We start from the raw sequence: 26,305 nt of genomic DNA on the forward strand, positions 1-26,305 counted from the left end.
ACCACCGCTTACCAACAAACCCTCTGGAGGTCAGAGCAGGCTGGAGTGGAAGGGATCCAAGACCAGGACATACAGCTGCAGTTCAGAAACCCAGGAGAAAACTGCTTCCGGAGGAACTGTGTGGGTGGCTGGGTATGTGGAAGACTGCTGCCACGCAAAAAGACCCAAGTAGCCCAGGCCCACCCCAATAGGACAGGTTGCCTGGAAATGGTCAGGCTCAAGACCTAGGGGAGCCTGGGACACACTAACCCTTCCATAGAAACATGGTTGTGTGCTATTTCCAGGATGCTTGTTCCTGTTCTCAGCCTACCTCCTGGGCCCAAAGGCTTCTCCTTTCCAAGAGAGTCTAGCTATCCCCAGCCCAGCCACAGCCCCAAGCCAGCCCTCCAAAACCCAAGAGCAAGAAGCCAATAGTGTTATCATGACACAAACATGCATTCAGTTTTATTCACAAAACAGCCTGGTCTCCTAAAACAATACAAACAGCATGTTCTTCAGCAGGGAGCTGGCCACGGGCAGGGGGCCCCCTGGGCACCCACCCCTACCAGCAGGGGACCAAGCAGAGAAGCCCTTTCTTCTGCTGCTGTGAGCAAGGCTGAAAAAAAAAGAGGGCTTATTTTCTCTAGGGGGAAGTAGCCAGGATCAGAAATACTGAGATGTGGGCTCCCCAGATCTCAGTGGATCAACGAATGAATAGAATTTTCATCTCTCCAAAATCCGTCACTGTTGGGGTGGGGGAATCCCAGTCAGGGGACAATGGGTGCAACATGGTCGGGCCTGGGTCAGGAACTCCCAGTACCAGTGGGCTCTGGCCGCTCTGCACACGTGGATGGATACAGAGGGGCTTCTACACGGTGCCATCAACATTTCCTTTATAAACGTGAGTGGATTCTCCAGGCAAACTATGCACTATTTCATGGTTGGAAAGAATCAAAGGAATTTAAAATGAGAGTGGAGTTAAAACAGTGCTAAATTACAGTAGTGCTTATTAGTAACTAGATTGCAAAAGGTTACAGAAAATGTACATTCTCTACACAAAAACAGCATCTCCCGCACAGACAACACTGACATTGACACAGGAAGGAGACTGATTGTCCATTCTTTGCCCAGGAAGTCTCTCGGTACTTTATAGTTTCCTCTTTATAGTTTCGTCTTTACCTCTCTTGTTGTTGTTGATGTTCTTCTGAAAAAGCAGGTAAATTTTTTTTCCTTTTTCTTTTTTTTATACTAGGGACGTGGAGATGTTAAAACGACAACAAAAAATATATATATATAAAAACAGGAATGAAATCTGTGAGAGAATATTTTTGGTTCTAAAGACGGGTGCATCCGTTTGTCTTCGCCCGAATCCCTTGCCGGAGACCACGCGGGCAGTGACATTGCACGGAGAGGGCAGCTTTGGGTTCCCGGCCGTCACTGAAATCACTGAAACCACCGGAAGGCAGCTCCCGACGGAAGCATCACCTTCTGGCGGGGCGGGAGACAAAAACAAGGAGAGAGTTCAGTCAGGGTCCCGGTGGGCCTGGTGCAAGATGCTCCCCGTGGCCGGCTCAATGACGGAGGGACGGGCATGGAGAACGAACGGGCAGTTACCCCGAAGAGTTCCGGTCATCTTGGCCAGGCCAGGTTGGCCAAAGAAGGAGCCATGACCCGCTGGGCTACCCAAAGGCCTAGAGCACCCAGAGGCCTCCTGAGCCACTCAGGTGCCCAAAGGCACCTAGCACCAGGTGGCCATAGTATACTTGGGGCCACAGCTGCGTTCTGGCAAGTGTAAGCACTGCTGTGTACATGTCTATGATGAGGATGCCCACAGGGCAGAGGTCCACAGTGGAGGGAGTGCCTGGGTGTGCTGGTAAGCAAGACACATGAGAGACTGTGGTCAGAAAGGTGGCCAAAAGGCCGTGACTAGGACGCCTTCCCAACCATTAAGGAGTCAAGCCTACTTGTAAGAGGAGTGGAGACTAGCGGGCAGGGGTGGCAAACTGCAAAGCTGCTTTTGAACTCGGCTGGTTTACCCCACCTGGGACAGAGAGCCAGGCTCTGCTACAAGAGTAGACAGATCCCTGCAGGTAATACCAAGCTCACAGTTATGCATGAGCTGCCTCTTCCCACCTGCAGGCAGAGCAGCCAGCACTAGGACTGTTCTATCTTGGGGGAGCTTTGGGTGGAGGTGGGAGTGGGTTAGGAGTTTAACAACACATGACTCTTCTCAAGGCCACAGGGTCCACAGACAAAGCCCCTCAGATGGGGCTAGGGACAGAACCAGTCTTAGGTTACAGACTAGACGCTTTAGGACATGTCTACAAGATAGAAACTTGGTACCTATGTGGAAATATCTGACACAAGCCCTAGGAGGGGCATCAGAGTCCCAGGGCCTCACTGGGAACGCCAGGCCCCTACCTGCAAACCATGGCTGGCTGGCATCTCAGGATGTGGCTCTGATTATTAGGGCAGTGAACTGGTATCTTGCAGCCAGACCTCCAGGCCCTAGGGGCTGGGTATCCCCCACACTTGCAGACAGGAAAGGTGGGCTCCAGGACTCAGGGGTAGGTATGGACCGCCAGACAGATGGGAGAGCCCGCACACCTCCCTCTACGGTGCTGTTACCTCCAGAGCAGCGGAAGGCTTCTTTTTGAGTTCTTCACACTTTCTGAATTTGCAAATCTGATGGCCAGTCTTTCGGTTCCTACAACTGCTGCACTGCTCGCAGTTGATGCGCCGCCGGCAGGGTGCACACATGCCGCAACGTTTCCGCTTCTTCTTGCCTGAGCTGATGGCAGAAGCCAGCTCTCCCTGCATGGGGTACTCGGCCAGGCCAGCCATGTGCAGCGCACTCTCGGCCAGGAACACGCCAGCTGGGGTCATGATGAAGAGGCCTGGATTGATGGGGAAAGCGCCCAGATAGGGGAAGTCGGACTGGCCATTGAGGGCTTCGGCGCTGGCCACAGCCTCCATGTCAGGCAGGCCGGCCCCAGCCTCGCTCATCAGTGGCAGGTGTTCCTGCACCACACGCTTCAGCATCTCTGTGGACTGTGCGAACTGCTGCAGCGTCAGCTGTCCCTCGGCTGCCAGCTCTGTGGCCCGCTCTGCCTTGCTCAGCAGGCTGGCCACAGCACCACTTTTGTGCTTTGAGGTAGGGTTGCTTTTGTCCACTGCCATGGCCGCAGCCAGGTCATGACCATTGGCCAATAGGGAGGCTGCGGCTGCCTTGTCAGCAGACTCCCCCCCCATCATGCTTCCGGTGCCACCACTGCTACCAAAGGAAGAGTAGTGGGAGAGTGGGCGGGAACGACGCAGGCTCTTGTTGAGGGGTTCGCTGATGATACCACTCTTGTTCCGCCGCTCAGGGGGCGGGGCATCATCTGCCACTGAGGCCGGTGCCGTGGCAGCCACGGCGGTACTTTTGTCTGTTCCTCCTGCCTTTTGGCCACTGCCACTGCTGCTGTTGGTGTTACTGCTGCTGCTACTGCCACCGGCGTCCTGGGAGCCACCGCCGAGGCTCGACATGGTGGGGCCGAGGCCCAGACTCCGCCACTGGGAGAGCCTGCAAATTGCTGGGGGCTCAGAGTTGAGCACGTTGCCCGGCTGCCCACAGCAGAGATGCCTGGAGGCCCTCACTCAGGGTAGGCACATGGTCAGGTGTCCACGTGGAAAAGTCTTTACTCTGTTGGGAAAGGTAGGGACAAGGTCAGTAAACCCTCCTCCTTCAGCATCACCACCCGTATTGCCATGGTAACAACCAGAAGTCTGATGAGGCATTAAGTGCCAAGCCTATCTTGGTGAAGAATTTATTTGTACCATCTCACTTAAGACCCAGAAGAACCTTAGGAAGCTGTAGGTGGTAATTCTCTATTTCTTAGCCAGGGAGAACAAGGTTTATTACGAGCTATTAGCTCAAAGACACATGGCCAGAGAGAACAGTGAGGTTTAGGCCAGGTGGTCCCAGCCCAAATCTGCCCTGTGTAGACCTAGAAGACCTAAGTAATGAGGCCAAGGGGCTGCTGTCCTTGCTGAGGAAGGAGATGTGGAGAGCCTAACTAACCCAGTGGATTAACAGCCTCTCTAGTCCGACCCATTTAGGTAGAGAAAAGATACAGACAACACCTGAACTGTAGCCCTGGATGCTTGTTTGGAGACTGTGGGTAAGGGAATTAGGCTGCTTCGTTTAATACAAAGTCTGATGGAACACAGCACCCTCATTCTAGGGAGCACCTACCCTCTTATAAAGTGAGCAGGGGCTCTCGGCCTGCAGTGCTTCTCCTGCAAGAATGGGAAGACATACATGTATCCATATACACTTCGCTGTCAGTTCCCAAACCACAGTCATCATCTCAGATCCTGCTCTGGTTTCAGTGTGGTCTCTGCTGTGCCCTAGCCTGGCTTTCAGATGGAAGGAGGGTGCAGCCATGACAAGGGGTGGAGAGCAGAGGTCACAGTGAAGACCCAGAGGGCTGGGATGGAAAAAGGAGGGAGGCAAGCAAGAGCTTGTCTTCAGGCCACATCCATAGTTCTGAGGCCTGGGGCCTTTCCCAGGACAGGGAGCTTTCTAAACACAGGCATTAGCAGGGCATGTGAGTGACCAGCCCCCTTCTTACAGGTCCAGACAGAGCAGGGTAGCAATTTCCCATCAGCCTTGGCTCTCTAGCATCCCTTCCTTGCGGGCCTGCTTCAGTCTGGCCTCCCCAAGGAGAGGAGTGAGAGAGAGCACAAGGCCCAACCCCTGAGCAGCTGGTGGCTGAAGGGGCAGAGGAACATCTGGTGGACCCCGCCCTGCCCTGGGCTTGAGTGTTAGGAACACATCAGATATCTGTCCCTGGACAACCCCATCACACCCACCAGGCTGCCCTGGATACTCGGCCTGTACCAGAGGTCATATAGTCTAACTCTCTGCATTTACAAAGGGGTAAACCCATCACCTATAAAAGCCCCTTTGCTCCAGGACAGAAAGCAGTTGGTGTAGCCAGCCAACTGAAATGCTCAGGGGGTGGGGTGGGGTGGGGCCACCTACAGCCTCACTCAGCATGCCATTCTCACCTCTCCATGGCTCTACATCTACCCAGGGCACCTAGACCAGGAAGAACCAAGCATGATGGGAACCACTAGGACAGTCCTAGGAGGGCATGGCTGGGGGTCTGAGGTCAGGGCCATAACAGGAAGGGGACCATTCTGTCTGAGGATTTTGTACTATCTCACCTCCAACATGCCAGCCTAGACCACCTTTCCAGACCCTCTTCCTGGAGACCAGTGACCCCTCTTGGCACCGCGACCCTGGGTGTGTGCTAAGAGACAAGGGTCAGAGAACACCAAGCACCCCTTCTGGTCCCTGCTCACTGAGCTCCACTTCCTTGCCCAGGGCCACAACCCAGAAGCCCCAACCTCAGAGACAGGGAAGAAGGGCTGGAGCGACAGGAGCAAAAGCCCATGTGTCCCCCGCCTCTAAGGCCTGCTGGCTGGTGGCAGAAATCGATAGCCGCATTAACGCTGCTCTTGCTTGCTCAAGCTCGCTCTCCCCCCTCTCCACCAGCTCCAGGAGCCGGCTCTGCACGCAGGGCCGGCAGGTCAATTAGAAGTCAGCTCTCTTCAACGCTGCAAGCAGCGTGGTCCAGGGCTGTGCTTACTTGCTCAGGCTGACCTCCTGCTTTTGTCTGCATCCCAGTCTCTATGTGAGAACAGTCCTTGTGTTCTAGTCATTTCTGGTCCCCTCCTAGAATTTGTCTCATCTCTCACTTCGGTTCTCCTGGGGACTACGTGGTCTCAGTCCCCAAGTCCTAAAGCACACTGAGCCTGGGATAGAGAACGTGATATGTCACTGAACAGGTGCTGCAGAAGAACACTGAGGGTTGTTAGCTCTGGAAGGTAAGGCAGGATACACATAGGGACTGGCCACAGAGGTAACTAACAATCCTCAAACCCAGAAAGCAGATATGCAAAACCAATCTTCATGGCCTAGGTCTAGCTCCCAATCTTCTTCCAAACCTGCTTGTGTGGCTGTGCCATCCCCTTCAGACCTAGGGAAAGGCTGATGCTCTCCCTGGTCCTTCCAACTACAGGTCCCATCTAACCTGTTCACAGAAGGAGAGAACAAAGAGGTGACCTTTTCCTAGGCCCCAGCCTTCTATGGCAGGGCACACTGCAACCCCTCCAAGGCCAAGAAGGGCCTGGCAATACCCAGGCAGCAGGGGAAGAGCTGGGCTGCGTTGAAGCGGAGCGGGAATGAGCGGGAGGGAAAGCTGGCGGGCAGGCAGGCGGCAGCGGCGGGCGCATCCATCATCAGCCCTGCCAGGAACGCATCCAGCCCCCAAAAAGAAATACTGCGCCTGAGGAGGGACAACAAAGGGCTCCGTTTCATCAGCAATGCGGAGCCAGCGCCCCGCCGCCCCGCCAGCCGCGGTCAGCCCACAAAGGACCCCTTTGTCCATGCAAGAGCCCGGCGGCCTGGAGCTGGGACCAGGGGCTGACGGGTGGGGATAGGGCCTAGGGATGAAGGAGCCAGTCCTAAAGAGCTGAGGGTGGAGGGTGGTGGGGATGGGGGGTGAGGGAGAGACAGGTGTTAAGGACAGAGAATGTTGACACAGAACTCAGGAGCGGGTCAGAGGAAGCAACACCTGGTGGGATGAAGCAAGCTCATGTTAGAGGTCAGAGGGTACACAGGGACCACAGTGGACCAGGAATGGGAATGACAGCCAGGAGAAAGCAGCAGGAGATGTCCACAGAGGGAGGAGCCCAAGAGTGAGAATCTAAAAGAAGCTTGGGGAGAATAGACGGATGGAGGGGTGGGGACAGAGTTCTTGCTCCAGACCCTAGCCTCAGAAGCCTACTGTTTGGAACCCAGGCTGCTGGGAAGAGGGAGGGTCATGTGACCACCTGACAGCAGTGGGGGCTACTTCAGCCTCTACTCCCTGAAAGCAGACTTTGCTCTCTTCAAACCAGTACCTCAACTAACATTTAATTAAGAACCCTTTCGTAGGGACTCACATTTATTGAGCACCTATTGAGCTGTGGTATTTGCATGCTTCACATGTTAAGATAGTACTCAAGAGACAGGAAGTTTTAACCAGTTTCAGAGATAAATTAACTAAGATTCACAAAAGTTCAAGCTGTCAGCCTAATGTCAACGGCGGTGGAACTTGAACCCAGAGCTAAGTATTGGTCACTTGCCTATGACTGCCTTTGTTCTGCTTGGGCAACTGACAGAATAGCCCAAGGCAAGCTGACCCAGTTATGCTACTGCCCTGCCACCAAATTGTTACCATGCCTGTCACTTCTTCCTGGTCAGGGGTGAGCTGTCACAGGCCCCCAGGGGAGTGCCCCACCTGGAGGCTTAAAGATACACATGCAGGAACTCAGAATGCTAGGACAGTGACATCATAATGCCAGCTGGCAATGAGGTCACCGGAGGTAGTGGTGATGGCCTCACCCCACCCTCAGCCCCAGAAGAGCCTGACTGCATGGGGGAGGAGCTTATGTCCTGGGAGGGGCTGGTGTTCTGTTCCTAAGAGGCCTACAGCTAGATCTCAATGTTTAGTGGTGCTACTCCCTTCCCCACCAATGGCCTGTGTGGAGGGAGGGGCCATCCTGCGGGAGTGCACAAGCCGGGCTGGTGGAAGGTCAACAGTGAGGCCAGAGGCCTTCTTGGAGGAAGAGGTTGGCAAGTAAAGGATAGGGAGGTATTACCAGGACACACAGCTGAAACTGGGTCAGGTATGGATGACCTTTGCAGGGTCAGAACCAAAGTCCTGAGGCCAAGGACAGGACATTTACAGGACAATTCAATGCTTTTTCTTAGGTGTGTGTGTTGGGGGGTGGGGGGAGAGGCAACAACTCTAGCTCCTAAATACTCGGATTATTAAGCGTTAGCTACTATTCCTGGCCCTAGTCCCATAATTTATTTCTCTCTCTCTCTCTCTCTCTCTCTCTCTCTCTCTCTCTCTCCCTGGCCCTAGTCCCATAATTTCTCTCTCTCTCTTTCTGTCTCTCTCTCTCTCTCTTTTTTTTTTTTTTTTGGCTTTTCAAGACAGGGTTTCCCTGGGTAGCCCTGGCTGTCCTTGAACTCACAGAGAATCACTTGCCTCTGTCTCAGAGTACTGGGATTAAAGGTGCGCATGGCCACACTGGGCCTAGTTCAATGATTTTTAAGTGCGTTTTTAGAATTATGTCCAAGAACAGGTTTGCCCAGGGCATTACGCCTCATCCGCTGCACTGGCTCTACCAATCTCCTAAGTCTATCCTGCTTGTGAAAGGTAGGAGGCGTCCCAAACTAAGTTCAACTGCCAAGTAGAATTCAGCATAGCTTGGGCGGGCTAGCTCTACAGTGTACACTCTGGCTTAAAGCTCCTTATATTCACTTACCTGGGATATAGGGGGGGAGCAGTGCTGATGAGCACTGTAAAGAGGTCGGTCAGACAGACAGACAGACAGTTGGCAGGCAGCCAACCACATGCTCCAGTGATAGTCAACAGAAAAGGGGCAAGGTGTGGTAGTGCACACCTTTAACCCCACCACTTGGGACACAGAAACAGATGGATCCCTATGAGTTTGGGGCAAGCCTGGTCTACAGAGAGTTGCATGGCAGCCAAGGCTACGTGGTAAGACCGTGATTCTCTACCAGAAACAAACTAAAAACAAAATTCTGGGTCTGTGGCAGTCATACTTGTAAAGTCACACCCTCTGACTTAAACCTGTTTCAGACACAAGGCTTCGAACCCTGGCCTCTGTTTGTTCCCAAACCATCTCTGAGGACCTTCTTGGACTGGCAACTGAGTCTCTGGCCAGAGGAGTGCTTTCAACTGGACAGTGAGATGCAGAGCCTACCACTCTGTTAAAGACTTACTCTATTGGCATCTCCCAAGCTAGGTTCATTCTACAAAGGCAGCAAATGTCCAGGAATGCCCTTCCTTGTTTTGTGTCTTCGGCATATGACCTTTGAGCTCTTTTTTGACATGTTGTATGGGACCCTATGGACCACAGCTAACACAGACATAGCCTTTCTTCTGTGTGCTGCAGCCCATATACTCCTCAATAGACACCTTCTGAGTACGTCCTGTATTGTTCTACTGAGAGTAGGCAGAATGGTCTGTGGCTAGGATGGACAGATTAACACTCTGCTCTGGGGGATCTCTGGATCTTGAACTAGCTGCTTCCCAGAGTGATGCTGTCTAAGCAGATGATAGCTTGCATCCCTGCTCACCCCCCTATCCTGATGGGTTTCATCACAGACAGGCAGTGAATGCTAGCTCAGAGACACTCGAGTCAAGGAGCCAGAGGGGGTAAACTGTGCCAAAAAAATAAAGCTAGGCCCTGGAGTCTTGAGGTCTGTGTTGTGGCTCTGTCCTGGCCTTCCCTCACCATGGACTTTGAACCAGCTCTTTCTCTACATAGAGCATCAGTTTCCTATTTGTAAAATAGGAAATGCCCAAAGACTGTTTTGACATGTATGAACGCCTTCATAAGTATATACGCTGTGTGCGTCTTTGGTGACCAAGGAGACCAGAACACAGTATCACCTAGAACCGGAGTGACAGGAAGTTGAAAGCTGCCATGTATGTACTGGGGGGGGGGGGGGGGGGTTTCCACTGCAAGAACAGCTAGTTCTCTTCTTAATTACTGAGCCATCTCTCTAGCCCTGGAGATGGCTTCTTGATCCTCGCTCCAAACTGTAGGACTCTGCTCCCGGGCTCAAAGAGGGAAAGAAGACAGATTTATAAAAAAAAAAAAAAAATTTAGGGAAAGTGACTTCTCGTCCAGCTACCCAGAGCAGTCGAGACCTAGTGGCCTGAGAGGAGGCAGAGCTAGTCATAGGATTTGCAGATGAGGAAGCCTCTGGGCAAGCCACGGCTGGAATGTGACTTACTGAGGGGCAAGAAGACATATGGTGTCCTCTAGCTCTGGTTGCCTAAGGGGACATGACAGCAAGCCAGGCATTGTGCTGAACATTCTTCTTGTACTTTGTTTTTGTTGTAGCTGTTTTGAAATAGGGTCTCTCCTGGAACTCAAGCTATTGCCTGCCTCTGCTTCCCAGGGGCTGGAAGAAAAGGCACGAGCCACCACACCCAGGCCTTGTAGCTTAGTACTGGACTCTCTACACCCTTTTAACTAAAAGATGTGAAACCATCTGCCTAAGGTCACCAGGTCAGTAGGTGACAGAGTCACAGTTTGAACCCAGACTCCAAGGCCTGGCTTTCTAACCTTGGCTTAGGAGAACAAGGCTCCTCCCAGGGTCCTTCTGGTGGCTTTCAGGCTCCAGGGACATCATATCACGCACTACTGCTGAGTCTGCAACTGTACCCCAAGCCCAAGGAAAGACAGGGGACAGGGCTACGGGTGGGCCGGACAGGCCTGGCTGGGCAAGAGCTCCGGGCATTCCGGCAGCCTCCACAGGAAGCACAACGGGGACGGAAACCGGCTCTTGCTGCCTCCCCCAGAATCCTGTGGGCAGCCCAGCCAGGCTGCACAGAGGCCTTCTTTGTGCCTGCCCCAACCCGCCACCCGGCTGGCCCAGGGTTTTGAGTTTCCTGGGGGGGGGGGGGGTGTCCAGCCACCACTAAGCCTCCAGCTTCTCCCCCTCCCAGTAACCACCACAGCAGTCCACAGCTGGAGGAGGAAGTGAGTGGATGGCTGTGGCTGCCCTGGAGACTCTAGGGAATCTGGAACAGGCCCACATCCCAATCCCCCATATTTACATACCCTAACCAGAAACTGTGGCACCTAAGTCGTCATGACCCACCTGGAACCACCCCCACCCTACTCCACCAGGATGCTCTTGGGCCAGGTGGGTGAGACAGCACAACTGCCAAAACATCCTGTCCCACACTCTGGACACAGGGTACACCAAGCAAATGCCTCTTTGGGTATGTAACTAAGAAACACAGGATACCTGGGAAGAAGAATGTATGAAGTAGAACGGTATCCTGAGTACCAGGACTCTGTATCTACCAGGGGAAGCATGTCAGACATTTAGGCTTGGTGCCTGCATCTGGTGGGCTGTGGGTATGACCAGGTGTGAATCAAGTCCAAGGTGCCAACCTCTGTGGACGATAGCACTGTTATACCCACGGTTATGCTCTGACACCGGTGGAGGTACTTGGAATCTAAGGTCTCAGTGTGCAAGGGTGTGCTTTCCATACCTCAGACACACACAGCCATCAGTGTTGTTTGCAAGCAGAGCATTAACTATGGTGGCTGAGAGTCTGCAGGTTCTTCTGGTCTGTGGGTTAACCTGCCTTAGCTGGGAGACAGTGTGTGAGCAGTGGTGGGGCCCAGAGTATGATGGGGATGGTGCAGTTGGGAACTGGTGCCAGCTGCTAGGGCCCTTATGGAAACAGGAAGCTGCCCACAGGTGTGCCTGCGGCTCGGTGCGGCACGGCGGCGGGGGCTGGGCTGCACCCAGGTTCAGTTTGTCCCACTGAGAAACCAATTCGCTCTTTTTAACAGAGAATCTCAGCCCCGAGCAAGGCACCTGTCTGCTGTTCAAGGTCTTAACAGCTCTGGTCAGCATCTAGCCGCCCGCCTGCCCGCCTGCCCGCCTGCCCGCCTGCCTGCCTTGCCTGCCAGCCTGGCCTTAGCGTGGTAAAAACTGGAAAACAAAAGCCCCTAGACCGCAGGCCCTCCCTGCAGAGTCGTGGGGGGAGGCAGGCAAGACGCAGGAGACTGAAGGGGTGGGAGGGAAGGAAGGAGGGAGGGAGGTGTCGTCGCAACCCCGGAACACAAAAATAATGAGGCGAGAGGGGCCATGGGGCCAAGCTGGCTGGTTCCGGAGTCGCTATCTGACCTTGACAGATGCCACAGCTGGGTGCCTGGAGAGGCGCTCCAGCCACCCGCTGCCTCTATGCTCCAGCCTGCCGCCCCCCCCCCCCCCCCCCCCCCGACTCCCCCAGGCCAGGGTCGATTGAGGTTCTTACAGGCCAGGCACAGGCAGACAGACCCCCATCAGGGATGGGAAAGGAGAAAGCCCTGGGTGTGGAAGTGACTGGGAGGGAATCCAGTCACAGGGCCACCTGAAGGTACCCCAGCCCTCAGGTGTGACCAAATGTGAGCAGCAGAGTTGGCCATTGTGCCGCAGCTCAGCTGTGTGTCTGACTGTGGAAGTGAAGCAAAGTCCAAGTCTGACAGGAACAATGATAGCACCTGCATGCTTATGTCCCTGGGGGTCATACAAGCAGGACGGATTGACTAACATTCCTGCTGTTGGTGTGGACATATTCCCGGGGATGGGCACCAATCACTCCCCCTAACCTCTTCCAGAGACACAGCGGACCAATGCAAGCAAGGTTGGGACTGGGGCTGGAGTGGGAGACAAAGAGAACCAGGGCTGCCTCCCCCATGACCCTTTCTAGACCATGCTCCTTCACCGTAGCAGTCATGTCCCTCAGCATGCCATGATGGGTATATAGCTGGGTACTGCCCCTTGGGGGGTTGGCAGCAAGGGGCTGGGGTGTGAGCTGCAGCAGGGGACGCTGGGCTAGAGGTGGATTAGCAATTCCGAGCACTAGCTGCATAATTAAAAAATCATTACGGCAGGCAGGCGGGCAGAGCTGAGTGTGAGCTCACGCTTGGAGCAGGCGGGGACACAGCCACAGCGCTCCCCCTCAAAGTGCTTCCCCGAGGAAAAATCCCACCTGCTAATATAATTATGGAAAAACACAAGCACGGAAATTCTGTTTCAGCAAACAGTGTGCCTGAGTGCCCAGGGCTTGCATGGGCCCCCAGCACAGCTAGTAGGAGTTAAGGCTGGCGCCTCTGGTTCACTGCAGTGAGGCAGGTCCTGCTGGGTTCAGATTCTGACCTCCACCTGCTGGAATCTCCAAAGGCAAGAATCTGCATAAGGTCATCTCTGTCAGTCATGGCAAAGCTGACAGGCATTGGGTGGTCCTGCTCACTAATGCAACATCCCAGAAGCTCCACAGCCAGCCTCTTCCCTGTCCCCAGCTTGCCTTTCATTAGGCTCTGCCCAGCCCTTCAGCTGGCTGTGTGGACCCCAGGCTCCAAGGACACAAGGGCCCTGGGCTTGTCTGGGTTAAGCCAGGCAGGCAGCCATTCAGCCTGGGAAAGGCGGCCAGCTTTGGGGCACATGCCCCAGAAGGGCAGGCTGAGCCGCCATCACCTCGGGCCTGGAGCGGGCAGCGCAGGAGGGAGCCGGGTCTAATTAGTCGGCCTGGGAGGACGGGGCGGGCGCCAGGCGGCTGCCCAGAGCAGCGCAGGCACGTCCGAGAGCGGCCAGGAGGTGGTGGCGCCCGGAGACGCACCCGAGACGCAGCGGGCAGGAAGCCTGGGAAGGAGGGCTGGGGCCAAGGAGACTCGGCAGCGAGCAGGACTGCCGCCCCTCACTCCTCTATGCCACCAGGCGCGGCAATTAGAGGCTTTCAAAGTTTGTCCTTAATTGGTTTCATTTTTGCCTCATAAATGATTCATGGCCCCAGAGGTCTGAGAGGCGGAGGGAGTGGCAGGGGAAATTTGGGGAGGCTTTTGCCTGGGGCCAGTCCCTCTACCTGAGACTGGTAGAGAACTCTGAACCCTCTGCAGTGGAGAGGGACTGGAGGAAGCACTTGGCGGGTGGGACCCTGTAGCAAAATTTCAACACCTAGGACGTCTCTTTGGAGTTTAATTAGGAGCTGCAACGTCTTTTCAGTGGACAGGCTCAGGCTCTGAGTCTAGGCACAGCCTCAGCAGCTGCTGGGACCCAGGAAGCATGAATAACGCCAAGATAACAACCTACAGCATCAATGGTAATAACCATGAACACTTAAGAACGCTTTTAACTGGAAACCGGCAGAGGCTCTTTTAACCACTCGCTGCCCCAGCACCACAGGGTGAAGAAGTACTGAAGATCACTGCTTTCAAAGAAACTGAAGCCCACCTTCTGAGCGCCCCCCCCCCCAAAGCTCTCAGGGCTCAAGAGATCTTGTCTTCGTGGGGCCTTGGCCTACCTGTAAAATGGGAACAGAGAAGCCCAAGTCCCTAATGGAGTGATAACTCTGTGCCAAGCCAGACACTGAGAGATGCTATGGACGCGACCCTTTGAGAGCTCCTGGTCTCAGGGTCACACACACGTAACAGAACATCCAGAGAACACATGAACACATCCCAAAGCTAACGTTGGGTAATAGCAGGTCTCGAAGCAAGCAAGGTATATGCTGAGGGTCTCCATCCCTCTGGCTAGCCCACGGGATGCTCAGGGAGGGGATGTGGTCCGCTTAACCCAAGCCCCAGGTCAGATCTCCAAGAAACTTAGACCTACAAGTTACACCAAACTGATACTGAGATGCAAATTGCTACAAAATACAGTTTTTTGGTTTTTTTTTTTTTTTTAAATGCAGACCTGAGAGCTGCTTGCCTCTTCCTCCCAAGTGCTGGGATTAAAGCAGTATACCTGATGTGTGTAACGTTTTTAAAGATTGTGTGTATGTCTGTGTGCATGGGTGCGCACAAACACACCCGATGAGCTCAAAAACTTCGGATCCCTTGGAACTGGAGTTATCTATGGTGGTTGTTAGCTACCAGATTAGGGCCCTGCGAATGGAACCCAGGTCTCTGGAAGAACAGCAAATGTGCCTCCACTTTGCCACCCCTCCATACTAAATTCACAGTAGGGCCTGTTAGGCCCCTAGAAATTCTAAGGATGAAGTAGTAAACCATAGACTGATTGCCCCGGGTCCAGGCCTGCTAGCTAGATGCTTGGTCTTGAATGCCTCACAAACATCTCTTGTGCAGTGTATACCAGGTATTCCTCCAAAACACTGCTGGGGCAGCAGAGCCCCAGAGCTGCTCACCCATCATCCGTCAGGCAGAGTAAACAGTGCAGGTTGGCTATAGCTGCCCAGACCCTTCCACAGCCTTCAGAATGTAACCACCTATACTTCCCAGATGAAGAAAATGAGGCTTGGGGAAGAGAAGGGGATTCCCCAACACACAGGTTTAACAGTTGATAGAGCCCATGTCCTGTATCCCAGTGATGGGTCCGGGCAACGAGTAACCTCAACTCTCCTGAGCCTAGGAACTTTTGCCCGAGCCCTGATCATCCTTTAAAACCAAGAGTTACCCACATTTCCTCAGACATTAGAACTTAGCCCAGCCCGTGGTCAATGGCCTCACAGAAGACCTGAGGTTGGACAGAGATTTCTATTACTGTGGTGTGCACAGGGCTCCCAGCTAGGTCTTTTGACAAGAAGCTGGGATGGTAGGAGAGGGTAAAATGGCACCAGGGTAGCAGGCTGGAGGGTGGTGACTATGATCCATGGACTGCTTACCCTCACCTAGGACAGTAAGTGCCTGCAGGGTTCCAGGGCTCAGCTCACCCTTTGGGAGGAAGACTCAGCGATTCTCTGCCCCATGTTGATGGAGTCCTAGCTTACCAACCCGGGTTGCTTAACAGTAGAACCATGTCACTCTTGGAGGAAGTGGACACTCAAAAGATCTGTTCTTTGAAGAACTGGACATTTGTGGCACTGAGATCAGTATACTATGGAAGCTGACTATGGCCATTAACATACAGACAAGTGGCCAGTTCTTAGGATCCCAAGTGTCATCCTCAGTAGACCTAGCTAACAAACCCTGCTGCCCAGGTATCCAACATGGACCAAGACACAAATGCCCCTCTGCTCCCATCCACCTGTTGCAGAGCTGTATAGTGGGGTCACTGGGGCCCCTCTTCCCAGCTTGCCCAGGAAGCTGCATGTCTCCAGTGGGTCAGTACTGACGTCAGCAAGGCCAGTCGGGCGTGGAGCCTGCCACCTCCGGAACCGCCAATTAATTAACTTTTTCAAATTAATTTCCCAAGCAAAATTCCATAATTACATCTGTCTCCATCAGCCTCCTAGCTGGGCAAGCAAGAGGATGACCCCACATTGAGGTAGTACACGGTGAGGGATGACTATCACAACCTGGGAGTTGAAAAGGACACAGGAGGTTTGGTTTCATTATAACTGGGAGTTTGCCTAGTGTCCTTTTGGAGACGGTTTTGAGGAGGGACAAACTAAGACCAGAGCCCCTCGGCTCAAAAGTGAAGGGGTCTCAGAGATATCTGTGTCCTGCTGAGCTCATCTTGCTGCTGCTTTTGTACCCCACCAACACACACACCTCAGTGCCCTCAAACATAGCAGGTCTTGGCCCAGGAGCAGCGCAGGCTCCATGAGGCTGAGAACACGGCTGCGGTCTAATTTCCCAAAGGGTCTGAGATTAATTAGCTCACACACAGGCGCAGAGAGGGAGAGAGTAGAGTGGGAGCAGGGGCGGGTGGCGTCAGGCGAGGAGCTGCCTGGCGCTCCCCGCCACCCGACCAGCAGGCAGTCAGGCGGCCTTGACAGCCTGGGTGCTCTGAAGGTCAGTGGCCAAGCCGGCTGAGCTAGCAGACTGGCACCATCTCCTTCCCAGAATCCTCATGATGAAGGCTGGAAGGACAGAAACCAGGAGGCCAGGGTTGGGGGAGGGGTTTACCGTTACCATTATCTATGAAAGTCTAGCTAGGTACTGTTCACACTGTCTTGTTTCATCTTCATGTTCATAGCTACCCAAAGACAAGGGCAGCATGATTCTCCCACCTTATAGATAAGGATGTTGAGGCCCAGACAAGGGCAGTGACTGGCCAAGGTCACTCAAGCATGGGCAGCAAAGGTAAGGCTTTTCTAAAGGTTGGTTCATCTGACTCTACAGCCCACGCTGCTGCCCCATGTCTCCATGATAGCACAGGGACAGCAGCAGCTGAACACTAGCTTCTGCGTCAAAGGGGCAGGAGGCAGCCATTTCACAGAGAGACTCTGACCAAAAAGAGGAAGTGACCTGAGGTGAGGACCAACCTGCAGCCAAGTCGCCCTAACTTAGAGAAGCTTTAGTGATCACCAGCAGCCACATGGAACCAGGAGGGACCGGGTCTGATTGGTTAAGTGGCAAACCAACCAGGTGATGGGGGACAGGGGCATGTTTTTATGACTGCCAGCTGTGTACCCAAAAGAAAATGTTTGCTTAAGGGACCTCCCAACCACTCTCTGAAGAAGTTTCTCATAGAAAAGAGAGGCAACAGGCAGAACTGGGAGAAGTGGAAGATCCTCTCAGCAGGTGCCTAGGTGGTTCTAGCCCGGCAATGAAATTTCTCAGAGCTTTCCACATCCTTGTGGCATCCTCGTGGGTGCTAACTCTCCTCAGGTCCAAAGGACCACCAGTCTCACAGCAACCATTACTCATTCATTACCTGTGATTCTGTTAGTGGGAAGCGCACCTCCCACGGGAGGCACAGGCTCGGACGGCTAAACGGTACACTTGGGCTTTGGAGTCAGGTCCTGTCCATGTTCTGCCTAGGAGATCTAGTCTGGGAGTCTAGGGGATCCCAGACAAGGTGCTGAAGCTTGCTGAGCTCAAAGCCTAGTCTGGATCACTGCAAGTAACAACCCCCAATTCATTGGGTTCTGCAGGCCACACACCTGAAGCTCTTGATACAGGGCTGGCTTGTTATTTTTAGTCACCACTTGCTCAGGCCATGGATACTCAATGACCAAGGCCCTAGTATCCCTGTGAGCTGCCAACTCCCCTGTTCCCATCGTCGGCTCCTCCCATCCCCACACACAGCAGGCCCTGCTCTCTGCCCTGCAGACCCCAGGAGATGGGTGTGTGTTTGGGTCTGAGGTTGCTAGGAAGGCAGTGCCAGCTGGACAGGCCCGTGCCTCTTCTGACCACAGGAAGAGCCCACCTACACTTATGGCTACCCTTTCCATGCCCACCCTGTGTTGGCACTGCTGTGTCAGTAGCTCTGGAACCATCATGGCTGGTTCTAGGTTGTGAGGCATCAAGTTCCTCTATTCTGAAGCTAACCCATCAACCCCCTGGTCTCCTGCCACTCAGCTGAGCTCCCTCACGTCTGCACGCATCTGGGAAAAGCATTGGCCAAGGCCATGACAATCTAATTAAGGATGCTTCTTGAGGATGCTGGCCCCAGGAGAAAAAAAAAATCTAGCTTTGGTAGGGCAGACAGGGGCTCAGTATTAGCCCCTGCAAGGCTTAATGGGGACTAAACCCAGAGGTTCACACAAGCCAGACATGAGCCCTGCCTGCGAGCCCCACCCTCAGCCCTCATCACTTACTTTTGGTCATGTAGCTGTAATACCAAGATGGCACTTGGTTCTTTTTATAAACAAAAATGATGACAGAAAACCTGGCAGGTAGGGAATGGTGGAGCACATCTCTGATCCCGGTATCTGAGAGGCAGACTGATCTCTATGAGTTTGGATCCTGCCTGGTCTACATAACTGGGTTCCAGGCAGCCAAGGCTATACATACAGTGAGACTCTGTCTCAATAAAACCAAACCACATTAACCAAACCAAACTAAACCAAACCAAAGCTTGGGCATGACATAGCAGGTAATAGCCAAAATCAGGGTCCCCAGCTCAGGGGGAAGCCTAGTTTTCTGACTGTCTGAGCCTTTCTGGAACCCTCTCCTTCCCCTGATCATCTTACACAGAGGAGACCAGGATGTGAGAGCCTGCTGCACCCCAAATGATCCATAACAGAGATGCTGAACAGTGGTGTCAATACCCCTCCTCATTACAAGGCCATGCCCACCCACTCACTTCTATGTATGTCTCTATTCTGTGTAGGAGGGCAGGCAAGCCCTAGCCCCAGTGGAGCTAAGGCTTAGACACCACTGCAGGCACCCTGCCAACCTCACAGCCCAGGCCCTCTTGTCAGACCAGCGCCATGCAGACTAAGAGGTGTGGCCAAATCCCAAGTCTCAGGGTGGAGGGGAACAAGGGGACAGAGAAAAATGAATGCCAGGCTAAACGGCACAGACTCCTTGGACACAGCTCACTTTGACAGAAGAGGTGCCCTTCCTTCCGCAGCCCCTAGCATGCTCCAATCTCTCACAGACCCCACCTTGAATGGAGAGAGAAAGGGCCACTTCTGGGAAGATGGATTTTCCACAGCATTCCTTCACCATCCTCTCCTCCTCCCAGCTCGGCTGCCTCTTTCCCTGGCCTATCCTTGAATATACTCTGCTTGAGCTATAATTCCCTATGTAACGGCAAACAGGTCCCCAAATGGGTCTGACAGTAGCCTAATAACAGAGAAAGCACTCTCCCACTCCTACCTCAGAATCAGAAGACAAGATGACCGAGGGGAGGCCTCTTTTGTGTAAGCCTCAACAGAGATAAGCAGTCGGACCACACGAGCGTTGTGTATCTTCAAGGCCTAACACTGCAGCCTCAGAGAGGTGCGAACCATGGCCTATAAGACCACTGCTTGAGCCTGCATGGGGAGGTATGCAAGGCCTGTGAGGGTGAGTGTGGCTTCCTACCTATGCCTGACAGAGACCGGGCATGCCTGGTTGCCGAATCCGTGCCAGCATGTACATGTACATGTACCAGGTGTTTCTGAGGTCCCCACACATATGTGAGTGAGTCTGGAGCACTCAGGCAGTGGGTTCTGCTGAGGCATGTGGAATTAGGTGTGTGAAGCTGGGTAGAGCCTCTATGACCCTGTGTTGAGAGTGCGATTGCAGCGACTCTGTGCTCTGCCTGCTGCTCTGGATGGGGTGACTCACAGCTCCTGAGCTAATCTCGCCACCCGCCTGCCCAGCTCACCCTGCTCTGCTGGGCTCATGGCCTCCAGCACAAGAGGTGGGGAGGAGGCGCTCGGGCAGACGCTCGGCGGGGAGGCTGGCTTGATAAATAACCTGCTGCTTCCCCAGGCCGCTGCGCTGCGATGGGGAGGCTGCATCAGCAAAGAGCAGGAGAGGGAGGCTAGAAGGGCGTCCTTGGCCCCCGGGCTCTGACTGCCCCTGGCCCCCAAGGCCCAGTCTTCGACTGCGGTTCCTGTTTCATAGAAACCTGATCTGGGAAAAGCCTATCGGGTCATCTTGCCTGTCCTGGCGACCCAGCAAGCTGCCCCTCAGGGAACAAGCCCACAGCCTGGCTGCCCAAGCAGTGGGTGGGTGGGTGGCAGGATATTTCTGTCCAGACTAAATGCAGCTTTAGGCCTCTGTCTGCGCACCAACAGCTGCTCCCAGAGTCCTCAGCTACGCAGTAATGACTAAATTTAGCCCCACCCCACTCCCCAGCAAACCCCAAAGCTCACCTCTTCATACTGGCTCCACATGGGGATAAAGGGAAGGATGGATAGTCTACTGTCACCTTGGGCCAGGGAATACCTCTCTGGGTCTTAGTTGTAGGAAAAAAAAAAAAATCAAGTATTACTAAAGTCTGGGCTCTGTCCTGCTTAGCAGGATTTATTAAAGATAATCCACAAAAGCAACTAAGTTGGGGTCTTTGCCTAGTGGTACAAAAGCTGAGAGGTTCCTTTCCTTTCCCACGGTGTCAACTTTAGCTTATAAACACAGCTTCCTCCCTCCTGCCTTTCCCTTGCTCAGACTGGGCAAAACCAAGCTTCTCCAATCTACCAAACCAGACTCTGGCCAGGAGACAAGTTGTGCCAGGCTGGGAGTGTGTTTGAGAGCGTGTGTGCGTGTGCGTGTGTTTATGCGCACGTGACAGCTGCTATTTCCTGGAGGCTACAGTCGAGTAGGGCCAGAATTCCTGTCTGGACCCTAACCTCAGCAGAGGAGCTTCTTCCAACTTGGACCCTGGAGAAGATCAGTACATCTCCAAACCCACACGGCTGTGGTATAGCTGGGACTGGGTGGGTGGGGAGGGTCAGTCATCTCCACAGGGTTCAGCAGGCCAGGAGGCAGCCACAGCTTCCCTCCTGCCCACCCGCTGCTTCCCCCAGCCCCACATGCACCGAATTCCCCACGTGCCTGTCTGTCTCTGACAGCTCGTGCAAAATACTTGGCTGAGCGGCGCCCGCTGTTCTGAGCCTCCTCCCCATCTTCCCAGGGGGTTCTGCAGACGCAGCCAGGGATGGGAAGGGACCAGAGCCCAGAGTCTGGCGGACAGTTGGGGGAAAAGGGCCTGAGAAACCAGTTTCAATTCATACAACACTATCCCCCATCCCTGGCCCTGACCATGGGGGACAGGGGAGGCTGCTGTGAGTAACCCAGTCTTGTCTGGGTGGCTGCTGCCTACATCCCTTCTGCTCTCTCACCCTCTCAGGAGGCCTTTCTAGGGGTTTCCCATTCTCCTGGGCAAATGAAACAACACCTGTCACTCTGTTGCTGTGCTACCCCCCACCCCAGGTAGTAACTTAGAACAGAGCTGAGGGCATCAGAAGGCTTTGAAATCTGGATGAGGGCCCAACCCCTCTTGGCAGTCATAGGCCCCCCTTAACAGAGCATGAAGGGGGTGCGTTCCAGCTCTCCTGCAGTGAGGGGCACACCCACCCAGCTGCCAGGCTAAGATGACTCCACGTAGGCCTGAGGGGGCCAAGTCTGCTTCTTACTGCTTCCTGTCCAGCCTGTCAGGTCTTCCTAGGAGAGCAGCTGGGATTTTCCTTGGGCCACTCCTTCTATGAATCACCCCTGTGACCCAATCAGATCCCCTTCCCCATTTCTGCAGCCAAGGACTCCCCTCTCCCTGGGAGATGTGCCACTTGACTAGAGTCCCCAGCCCAGATCCAGTTGAAGTCACTGACTTGAGGGATAACATGCTCCATTTTACAGATGGGAACACTGAAGTCATGAAGGAGTCCCCTGGAGAGGAGGGGCAGGCTTCCTATCCAATCTTGTCTTAAAACTGGCTGGTTCTTTCTTATCAACCCCATAAACCTACATCTTTTGCTCAGGAATCCAGCCACCCCTGGCGGAGACTAATGGGGAGAACAGAGGAGAGGACTCAGTGGCTGGCGGAAAACCAATGTCCCAGCATCTCCTGGACCATTCTGTCACTCCCCACAGGCTAACAGTGGTCCTGGGAAGATTCCTAGCCTTACTGTTGCAGTGAACCACATACTGTGGGACAAAGCCTCTTCTCCCCATTGCACAGATGGGGTTGCTGAGGACCCCAGGGGAGGGGAGCTGCAGGCAGCCATGAGTCAGAGGGGGAGCTGGGAAGCTGCCCGGCCCTGCCTGCTGTCGCTGGAAGCAACAGCCTGCATTTCCTCCTCACACTGGTGCCTCGGGAAGCGTGGGCAGCAGGCAGCAGGCTGCCACAGGGAGGACCCCTCCTGTGTCTGCAGGCCAGCCACAGCCCCTTGCTGCCTGACTGGGCCCAGAGCCCACACGCTACATGTAGAACTGGCCTTTCAGTCCCTGGAATGGGTTCATGTCCCTTGAGCTCTCCTGGCTCTGCAACCTCAGGAAAGCCCCCAATCCCAGGCCGACTCTCCAAGACGATTGAAGCATGGCCATTCGTGTTTCCTTCCCACAGGAAAACCTACTCTTTGGTGATTCCAGAATCGCAACCTGGGACAAGAATCCCAACTTAAAACATCTTTTCATTGCTAACAGTCTATAATTCTAGACTCCTGTCACTAAAACTCTGGACTGAAAATTTCCTACAACTTGGGGAAGGGGCAGCTGTGCCCACCCACCTCCATCTCCTACCAATCTCCCACCAAGCTTTGGGGAAGAGGGCTGGGCAGGAGAGAGGCTGGGTTTCTTCCATTAGGGTCAACAGGAAATGACATAAAGCTGGGGTATACTATGGGCTGGGGGAGGAGCCAGTCTGACCCCAGGGGACAGGCCACCTCCTCCTGGCACACAGGGCCACTAACTGCACAGATGTCAGGAAATGAGCTGGCGCTGGAGCAAGAGGTGGTAGCTGGGGGTGGGGGGGTGAGCCTGTGCTTGCCCCCAAAGGGAGGGCCAAGCCCACATCAGGTCAGTACTGGTCTCCCTGCTTCTCAGGTTCCAAGCCAAGCTCTCTCAGCTTTATCTTCCTGTCTTCACCACCCACTGCTTCCTGCTTCCCACCACAGTCCCTTCACCTCCCAGGCTGGCCCCAGCCTAGGCCAGCTGGGAGTCAGCCAAAAAAACCTCCAAATTGGAGCCCAATTGACAGATCGAAACACTGAGGTCCAAGGAGAAGATACGACTTGCCCACCAGTTTCTGCCCAGAAGGTCTTTGGTCACTTCTCTCAGTCCTGGCCACTCAGCACCTCACTTCCCACTACGCTTCACTGAGCCAGGAGGTGTCCACATTCCCGCCCCATATCCCCCCACCCCCACCCCAGTGTACTGTGAGAGAGTTCACTCATACTGCCGGACCAATCATTCATTCATTTAGCCAACTAGTCAAGCGTCTTTCCTGCCTCACATCAAGATCCCTGCTGGAATGATGGACCTGGGGTGATGGAGAGGACGTAAGCCCGTGTTTGGTAAACATTCAGGCAGAGTGGAAGGTGCAAAGAAAAAAAAAAAAAAATCACACACTGACCAACTCCAGCTGTCTTTAGGGCCCTCGAAGCCTGGGATTCCTCACCTGCCAGTGTCAAGTCACAGCTTCTCTGGCTTCCCTACATTTCACTTGCTTCATTTGTATACAGCTAGGCACAAACAACAAACAACTCGAAAGTCTAAGGTGGGGATTAACAGCAGAGAAAGGCCAGAAAGATATTGGCATAGTAGCATCACTTAGGGGCTTAGGGTGGGCTAGGCTTTCTCATGTCCATTTGGGGGCAGCGCCCGACGACAGCAATAGCTAAAATCTTTCTTACATGGTGCCAGGCACTGGGGTACACAGTGAAGCCACTGCCACATCCCATTTGCAAGGCTGGCACCGAGCGGGCTCAAAACCCTTGTAAGCATCTGATGAATGAGGGAGTTAACGGCAGAAGTACAACCTAGTGATGCTTGTGACTAAGCAGGTCTTACAGTTCATGCGTATGTGTATACCCACTCAGATGTGTGCTCATGGGGTGAGGGCAGTGAGGGACCCAACTACGCTGGCTCTGCAGCTTCCTCACTCACCCCTGCCCATGATCTGGGCAGAGCTGAGGGATGGTGCCAGTGCCAAGCACAGACACTAAACCCAACGAGAGTGGCCTGGAGTGATGTTTTGCATAGTTCTGCCCAAGAGACTACAGGCCTAGGCTAGAACCCCTGGGTGGGAGACAGGGTGGCTGTTGGGTACCAGGCCTCCAGTACCCTCACTGTAGGCTCCCTCCAGCATGACAAATAAGTATTCCTGCTGGAGAGCCTGATGAGGTCAGAGGAGGTCAGAGGCAAGGGAGGGATTGGTCCCCCCAAAAGCCACGTGGGGTCTGCCAGACAGGACAGAGTGAGTCCAAGGCTCCCCAGGGGCCACTGGGCAGGCCTGGCTTTGCCCTGTTGAGCCCAGCAGCTGGAGGGGAGTAAATACAGCGCAGGGCGTCCCAGCCACATTCCTGGGAGGCCAGCAGGGCTGCCTGCCCACTGCTCTAAGCAGAGCGCAGCGCGCAGCAGCCAGGCCTAAGGCTGCCACTGCCCTCTTCCCAAACAAACAGAAAAATAAATAAAACCAGCTCTCACGCCAGCTAGCCAGCCAGCCAGCCAGACCGGCTGGAGAAGGGGGCAGGAAGGGGCGGAGGGCGCAAGGACAGGCAGACAGACCAGTTGCCACGGTTTCTGTTCCACTGGGAAGGGGAAGCCCAACAAAAGAGGAAAATGGAGGAAAAGCAGATGAGACAGAGATGTGAGGGAAGAGATCAGATAGGAGTGTGTGTGTGTGTTTGTGTGTTCGTGCGTGCCCGCGATCTGTGGAGGTGTAGAGTAGGAAGGTCAAGAAAGATAGGGAAGGCAACAGGGGCAGTCACAGTGCCAGAAGGTAGAGACAGCCTGAGTCAGTAACTCAGTGACAGAGATGGGGGGGTGGAGAGCAGACAAAGGGGGCCCTGTGGGCTGTGGGGCAGGGGGTCGACTTGAATGGCTATGAAATATTAAAGAGCCCAGGCCAGTAAGTGACAAAGGTCACGGAATTCAGAAGACTAGCCAGTAAGTGATAGGGCAGCCTGAGGCTGAAAGTAGCCCCCACCTCTGTCACAGTCTGTCCAACAGAGGACACGCAGAGGGCGGGCAGGGCCATGGGGACTGATGTTAGGAAGGAGAACTTTATAGTTCCCCCTCCCCTCAGGCTGAGCTGGGCACAGCCAGCTTTCCAGAGCTTCCAGCCACCCCAATATTAAAGCCCAGAGGCCTGTCAGCTCAGTGGCTGTCATGGGTGCCTCCTGGGGCAAGAGGGAGTGGACTCCCCTTCCCAGAAAAAAAAAAAAAAGACAGAAGAAACAAAAACAAAAAACAGGCAAGCTACCACTTTTCAGTGACCAACAGGGAGGGAAGGCTGTGCCTCATAGGCCCGCTGAGCCAGCAGGCCATTCCCTGGCCCCATTACCAGCCTCGTGACCTTGGCCAGCCCCTTGCCCTCTGTGTCTGTGTAGCTCTACCCACAGCAGGCTTAATGTGAAGAAAGAAAGGAGAGAGCAAATAACACGTGGGGACCCGTGGGGCTGAGCATCCGGCAGTCCTGCACGCCTTCGGGTGCCCAGGCTGGTCCCATCCGTCCACTTTGCAGACGGGGAAGATAAACTCCAGTGTGGAGTAAGGCGGCCAAGGTCACATACCTGGCTATTAGAGATATAGGTTGTCCTCCCCGCTGCAATTCACTGGAAATAGTTTTTAACACTATAAATGCCCACTTCCAAGACTTCAATCCCAGCAGAGGGAGGCAGATCTTAGCGAGTTTGAGGCCAGCCTGGACAGTCTACATAGCAACTTCCAGGATAGCCAAGGCCATGTAGAGAGACCCTGTCTTAGGAAGATCAAAAAAAGGGTCAACTTCTGTTGATTGCCGAGTGGATACATCTAGGCCCTCTCCTCATGCTTAATCCTTGCATTCAATCTCAGACTGGCCTCCCGAGGTAGTTCACCACTTACTGACTCATCTCAGACATAAGGAAAGAGGTTGGTAGAGGTAAAACTTGTTCGTATGTGGTCAGGATTCACAACCAGGTCTGATAAACTCTTGAGTCCTGCATGTGCATTCGTCTGTGTTGAGTCCGGGGATGGCTATTAGGGGGAGCCAGAAGAAAGCCTTGGTGGGCCCCCGGGTCCCTAAAAGTATTATGGCTGGGAACAGACATCAGAAAAGGGTGAAAACGAAGGTACTGAAGAGCTGGACAAGCCTGTAAGTCCCTGCACTTGGGAAGGCAGAGATCGAACGGTCTCTGCAAGCGTCAGGCTGGCCTGAGCCACACAGTAAATCCCAACTGCTGTGCTAGGTAAATTGGAACTGCTGTGGGAGCAGGTGGTGGGCACAGTCCACAGAAGCCACAGACAAGGCACAGCCTAGGAACCTAGCTAAAGGGATCTTCCTATCCCATAGGTAGCCCTGTACCAGCTAAAAGAGATCCTGTTTCTAGACAGAGGGATTCTGTGATTGGCTCAAAGGGCTCCTGGAACCCTGTCTTGCTGGTCCCCAGGGTTCTGACTTCAGGCTGGTGTACTAGGAACTAAT

General features: G+C 54.0%; 1 protein-coding gene across 5 annotated transcripts in view; it reads right to left on the reverse strand.

The window, feature by feature from the left end:
* Nucleotides 1–416: 416 nt before the first annotated feature.
* The window catches only part of Cxxc5 (CXXC finger protein 5), a 31,143-nt gene continuing 5,254 nt past the window's right edge, over nt 417–26,305 (reverse strand). For 3 of the 5 annotated variants that reach the window (XM_034517979.2, XM_034517976.2, XM_034517980.2), the window contains exons 2-3: nt 2,608–3,664; nt 417–1,467 (exon numbers count right to left, since the gene is read on the reverse strand). In XM_034517979.2, coding sequence (XP_034373870.1) covers nt 1,423–1,467; nt 2,608–3,507 — 945 coding nt within the window. In that variant the 5' untranslated portion in view covers nt 3,508–3,664 and the 3' untranslated portion in view covers nt 417–1,422. Of the gene's footprint in view, nt 1,468–2,607; nt 3,665–4,216; nt 4,261–26,305 lie in introns of all 5 variants that reach the window. The other 2 variants (XM_076912805.1, XM_034517978.2) reach the window with 1 other exon arrangement.

This window comes from Arvicanthis niloticus, chromosome 14 (assembly GCF_011762505.2).
Source record: "Arvicanthis niloticus isolate mArvNil1 chromosome 14, mArvNil1.pat.X, whole genome shotgun sequence".
NCBI classification, from domain to species: domain Eukaryota; kingdom Metazoa; phylum Chordata; class Mammalia; order Rodentia; family Muridae; genus Arvicanthis; species Arvicanthis niloticus.